Source organism: Sinocyclocheilus grahami, unplaced genomic scaffold, assembly GCF_001515645.1.
Source record: "Sinocyclocheilus grahami isolate Dianchi unplaced genomic scaffold, SAMN03320097.WGS_v1.1 scaffold1618.1, whole genome shotgun sequence".
In the NCBI taxonomy this organism is placed as follows: domain Eukaryota; kingdom Metazoa; phylum Chordata; class Actinopteri; order Cypriniformes; family Cyprinidae; genus Sinocyclocheilus; species Sinocyclocheilus grahami.
This window is the reverse complement of record NW_015506797.1, coordinates 72440-79111: the sequence shown is the minus strand read 5'-3', so window position 1 is coordinate 79111 and position 6672 is coordinate 72440. Positions and strand designations below refer to the sequence as shown.

At 38.1% G+C, this 6672-nt stretch overlaps 1 protein-coding gene across 2 annotated transcripts in view; it reads right to left on the bottom strand.

Moving 5' to 3' along the window:
* Positions 1-1211: 1211 nt before the first annotated feature.
* Positions 1212-6672, bottom strand: part of LOC107571596 (interphotoreceptor matrix proteoglycan 2-like) — a 29568-nt gene continuing 24107 nt past the window's right edge. For both annotated transcript variants that reach the window (XM_016257925.1, XM_016257926.1), the window contains 2 exons: positions 1890-1949; positions 1212-1758 (listed from right to left, as the gene is read on the bottom strand). In XM_016257925.1, coding sequence (XP_016113411.1) covers positions 1913-1949 — 37 coding nt within the window. In that variant the 3' untranslated portion in view covers positions 1212-1758; positions 1890-1912. The remainder of the gene's footprint in view (positions 1759-1889; positions 1950-6672) is intronic.

Genomic DNA, 6672 nt, shown 5'->3' with positions numbered 1-6672 from the left:
CACTTCGATTTCGATTTTACTAATTTGTAATTTAGCACGTCGTTCATCAGTGGGCCACTCCCAGCAAGAGGAACTAATATGTTTTCACGTTTGCTTGGGCTGAACACATGGCTACAAAGAATCTGCAGCTTAAAAGGAGTCAATTTCATCGATAACTTCAATCTTTTCTGGGGCCATAGACAACTGTTTAAACTGGATGGCCTCCACCTAAACAAACTTGGTGCAAGAGTGCTAAAGGACAACATCTACTTCTCCATCCGTCATCCTTCAGTAGTGTGTGCCAAACTACTCAACCTGAATGGCACACACACACCTGGACAGAGTATGAGTGACCACAGGACTTCATATCAGCTTCCGAGTAGCCACCCGCAGTTGGAATCAGCTTCCAGAAGAGATCAGATGTGCTAAAACATTAGTCACATTTAAATGCAGACTCAGAACTCATCTGTTTAGCTGTGCATTTATTGAATGAGCACTGTGCGATGTCCGAACTGATTGCACTATATTATATGTATAATCGTTTTCTTAAATTCATTTTAAACCTCTTAAATCAATTTTTTTTTTATAATTTTCAAAGTTTTTAAATTCCTTGTTTTATTGTTGTGATTACTGTTTTATTTTATTTTATGTAAAGCACTTTGAATTACCATTGTGTATGAAATGTGCTATACAAATAAACTTGCCTTGCCTTGCCTTTCATAGAAAATTAAAATAAGCATACAAACAAATTACTTAACAAAAGCTAATTAAAACTCGGAACCTTCACTGCAAATAAAATTAGTTCTAATCCAACATGTAAAGCAATTTGCACACCGCTGAAGTTACTTGTATAAGTAATCTCTGGTGTGTACAAAGTTATTTATTGATGATTAATTTGTTGACAAATTGTAAATAAAACAATAAATCAAAACATTGTTCACTATTCTTTATTCTTAAAATAGAACTGGTGCCGTGACCACCATGAAAATCATTGTGGAAATCGATAATATTAAAAATATACATAAATAGAACAATCTGTTGTGATAATGGACATTTAACATTTAGATTATACAACGTTAATACACTTGTGTGTGTGGCAAGTGTTTTACAAAAGTAGAAAAATGAACAGCACGATAGTCACTAAAAACAAAACGCAAAAGAAACTCTAAAAGAAACATTGGAAAGTTAAAATCAATTTTACATAATGAAACTCTTTAGTCAATAAGCTGTGTTTTCGACCAAAAATAAATAAATTTTTAAGTTGCAAATATAATTATGGAACTACTTTTCGCTGTATTCATTAAAATAGTATAACTATTGCGAAACGTTCTCTCTTCAGTCAGTCCGTGTTTTAGGACACAAGAAATTATGTCCCATGTTGCAAATATAAAGAAGAGTAACAATCAAAGTGAAGGCACTGACAAATGAAAAACCATGAGAAAGAGAAACAGGCTTTCCATTAAAAAAAGAGAGGACCCAACATGAAGCCCGGACGTATAGTTGCGTTTTCTGGTGTGGCCAGATGATACAGATATGTCAATAATAAGTGTTTATGGATATGGCCTTGACAATGCAGCAATAAATGAGCCCACCAGTAAAAACAGTAAACATAATCACAAATACATTTTCTACATTAGATCACAACCTGTCAATCCATCATTGTGATCCATAAACGATTCAAATCAAAAGTCCATTTACATCTTCACAAACTTTCTCCCTGCAAAGTCCACCATGGCAGAAGAGGACCTCTTCTTGCATTCAAGAAAAAAAGGCAAGTGTCTGTTGAGCAAAAGATGACCAGAATTACATTTAGCATGTCTAGGTAATCTACTGGTGCAGATTACATTTATTATATCACAAATGTTTTTAAATAAGGCTGAGAAATGTAAATAAAATTAAATTAGAAGTACCTTGGGTTTAGTGGTTTGCAACTCTAATTGGAAGAGCTCTCTCGTCTAGCGTCAAGTGCTCTATAATAAAGACATACAACATAAAAAGTACACAGATGAACACGAACCAATAAAACTTCACTCATTACAATGACAGCCTTTCCTGCTTGAGGAAAGCAGTCTGTTTTAATTTGACACACTGAATCAAAGAAGGACGTCAGCTATTTCTGTCTTGACTGACGGCTTGAATTGAACTCTAAACTGAAACGTTTCTGCCAGGCTTGAGTCTAAGAACCAAAGAATGTTCTTGGTTTGCTTTCAGACATGTATTATGTGATCTATTTTACATTTATATATGCTTATAGTTGTGTTTCCATGTGTTAGTCTCGACCAAGCTCTGTTCCAAAACCTAGTAAACTGCCTTGCTGTCTACGGCCTAAATAAAAGGCATACTAAGTAAATGGAACCTTCTAAGGGCAAATTCTAATGTTCTTAAAGTCAGGCGTTAACACGTTGCTAGGCTAACAAAATGATACTAGTTTAGAAATACACTAAAATAGTAAAATAGTACTTTTTTATTTTACTGAAATATTTTTATTGATGCTTTCTGAATTTCTCTTCCTTCATCCGCCATCTTGGATGGATTTTTTTTTTTGAGCTTGTTACTGCCATAGAATTTGGCAAAAGGAACTCAGCAGATTTAGGTTGCTTACCAACTGGAGTAGCCCTCACATCAGGAGGTTGCCTACTAAGTCTTAAAATGCCTCCTACGTAGGCAGCTCACTAGGTTTTGGAACACATCCTGAGTGTGTGTGGCCTGGCTCCAAACTCTAGTGAACGATCTGCCCTGTGCTCGCAGCTGGTATGACAGTTAACCATTACTCAGCCCCAGCGTTCATTTTTCAGTCTGGTACTCTCCACCTGTCTGGAACTCTATACGGAACCTGGCACAGGTAGAACACCCACGAACGGCCTGCTGTCTGGATTTGTCTTGCCATGCTATTGTAGCGCAGAACATTGAGCTCTTTTGAAGACGTATTAACTACCACTGCACAAAGAGTTCAATTCATATCCAGAAATGGACTGTCTCGAAAAGACATTCTTCATGATGTAAAAGAAACAAATCTGTGCTCTTCAATGGCATGAAAATAATTTTTCAATTTAGTATTAAATATTGCTTTTGGATGTAAGCAGTGGCACCAGTTTTAAGTGTTTAAAACTGCCTTAATACATTTTAACATCATATGAACCTGTCAGTGATAATTTTTGTCACTTTACAGTGCTTTGTGTCACATATTTTGCCAGAGCTGCAATTTAAAATCTTTTTGACGCAATGTGGCATTTTGCAATGTTCCTTTAATTACAGTTTCAGAGTTTAGTTTCAAAATGGCTGTAGTTTTAAAAACAAAGGCCTGTAATTTTCAAGCAATCTTTTAGGTGTGTTGGATCAGAGATGGTTGGACAGACAGACATAGATAGATAGAAGTCTAAGAACCAAAGAATGTTCTTGGTTTGCTTTCAGACATGTATTATGTGATCTATTTTACATTTATATATGCTTATAGTTGTGTTTCCATGTGTTAGTCTCGACCAAGCTCTGTTCCAAAACCTAGTAAACTGCCTTGCTGTCTACGGCCTAAATAAAAGGCATACTAAGTAAATGGAACCTTCTAAGGGCAAATTCTAATGTTCTTAAAGTCAGGCGTTAACACGTTGCTAGGCTAACAAAATGATACTAGTTTAGAAATACACTAAAATAGTAAAATAGTACTTTTTTATTTTACTGAAATATTTTTATTGATGCTTTCTGAATTTCTCTTCCTTCATCCGCCATCTTGGATGGATTTTTTTTTTTGAGCTTGTTACTGCCATAGAATTTGGCAAAAGGAACTCAGCAGATTTAGGTTGCTTACCAACTGGAGTAGCCCTCACATCAGGAGGTTGCCTACTAAGTCTTAAAATGCCTCCTACGTAGGCAGCTCACTAGGTTTTGGAACACATCCTGAGTGTGTGTGGCCTGGCTCCAAACTCTAGTGAACGATCTGCCCTGTGCTCGCAGCTGGTATGACAGTTAACCATTACTCAGCCCCAGCGTTCATTTTTCAGTCTGGTACTCTCCACCTGTCTGGAACTCTATACGGAACCTGGCACAGGTAGAACACCCACGAACGGCCTGCTGTCTGGATTTGTCTTGCCATGCTATTGTAACGCAGAACATTGAGCTCTTTTGAAGACGTATTAACTACCACTGCACAAAGAGTTCAATTCATATCCAGAAATGGACTGTCTCGAAAAGACATTCTTCATGATGTAAAAGAAACAAATCTGTGCTCTTCAATGGCATGAAAATAATTTTTCAATTTAGTATTAAATATTGCTTTTGGATGTAAGCAGTGGCACCAGTTTTAAGTGTTTAAAACTGCCTTAATACATTTTAACATCATATGAACCTGTCAGTGATAATTTTTGTCACTTTACAGTGCTTTGTGTCACATATTTTGCCAGAGCTGCAATTTAAAATCTTTTTGACGCAATGTGGCATTTTGCAATGTTCCTTTAATTACAGTTTCAGAGTTTAGTTTCAAAATGGCTGTAGTTTTAAAAACAAAGGCCTGTAATTTTCAAGCAATCTTTTAGGTGTGTTGGATCAGAGATGGTTGGACAGACAGACATAGATAGATAGATGGATGGATGGATGGATGGATGGATGGATGGATGGATGGATGGATGGATGGATGGATGGATGGATGGATGGATGGATGGATGGATGGATGGATGGATGGATGGATGGATGGATGGATGGATGGATGGATGGATGGATGGATGGATGGATGGATGGATGGATGGATGGATGGACGGACGGACGGACGGACATAGATGGATGGATGGACGGATAGATAGATGGATGAATGGATGGACAGACGAAGATAGATAGATAGATAGATGGATGGATGGATGGATGGATGGACAGACGAATAGATTGATGGTTGAATGGACAGACAAAGATAGACAGATAGATAGATAGATGATGGATGGATGGATGGACAGACAAATAGATTGATGGCTGGATGGACAGACGAAGATAGATGGATGGATGGATGGACGGACGGACGGACATAGATGGATGGATGGATGGATGGACGGACGGACGGATGGACATAGATAGATAGATGGATGGATGGACGGACATAGATAGATGGATGGATGGATGGATGGATGGACGGACGGACGGACATAGATGGATGGATGGATGGATGGACGGACGGACGGACAGATGGATGGATGGATGAAGATAGATAGATAGATAGATAGATAGATAGATAGATAGATAGATAGATAGTTTCAGACATGTATTATGTGATCTATTTTACATTTATATATGCTTATAGTTGTGTTTCCATGTGTTAGTCTCGACCAAGCTCTGTTCCAAAACCTAGTAAACTGCCTTGCTGTCTACGGCCTAAATAAAAGGCATACTAAGTAAATGGAACCTTCTAAGGGCAAATTCTAATGTTCTTAAAGTCAGGCGTTAACACGTTGCTAGGCTAACAAAATGATACTAGTTTAGAAATACACTAAAATAGTAAAATAGTACTTTTTTATTTTACTGAAATATTTTTATTGATGCTTTCTGAATTTCTCTTCCTTCATCCGCCATCTTGGATGGATTTTTTTTTTTGAGCTTGTTACTGCCATAGAATTTGGCAAAAGGAACTCAGCAGATTTAGGTTGCTTACCAACTGGAGTAGCCCTCACATCAGGAGGTTGCCTACTAAGTCTTAAAATGCCTCCTACGTAGGCAGCTCACTAGGTTTTGGAACACATCCTGAGTGTGTGTGGCCTGGCTCCAAACTCTAGTGAACGATCTGCCCTGTGCTCGCAGCTGGTATGACAGTTAACCATTACTCAGCCCCAGCGTTCATTTTTCAGTCTGGTACTCTCCACCTGTCTGGAACTCTATACGGAACCTGGCACAGGTAGAACACCCACGAACGGCCTGCTGTCTGGATTTGTCTTGCCATGCTATTGTAACGCAGAACATTGAGCTCTTTTGAAGACGTATTAACTACCACTGCACAAAGAGTTCAATTCATATCCAGAAATGGACTGTCTCGAAAAGACATTCTTCATGATGTAAAAGAAACAAATCTGTGCTCTTCAATGGCATGAAAATAATTTTTCAATTTAGTATTAAATATTGCTTTTGGATGTAAGCAGTGGCACCAGTTTTAAGTGTTTAAAACTGCCTTAATACATTTTAACATCATATGAACCTGTCAGTGATAATTTTTGTCACTTTACAGTGCTTTGTGTCACATATTTTGCCAGAGCTGCAATTTAAAATCTTAATGTGGCATTGTGGCATTTTGCAATGTTCCTTTAATTACAGTTTCAGAGTTTAGTTTCAAAATGGCTGTAGTTTTAAAACTGTAATTTTGTAATTTTCAAGCAATCTTTTAGGTGTGTTGGATCAGAGATGGTTGGACAGACAGACATAGATAGATAGATGGATGGATGGATGGATGGATGGATGGATGGATGGATGGATGGATGGATGGATGGATGGATGGATGGATGGATGGATGGATGGATGGATGGATGGATGGATGGATGGATGGATGGATGGATGGATGGATGGATGGATGGATGGATGGATGGATGGATGGATGGATGGATGGATGGATGGATGGATGGATGGATGGATGGATGGATGGATGGATGGATGGATGGATGGATGGATGGATGGATGGATGGATGGATGGATGGATGGATGGATGGATGGATGGATGGATGGATGGATGGA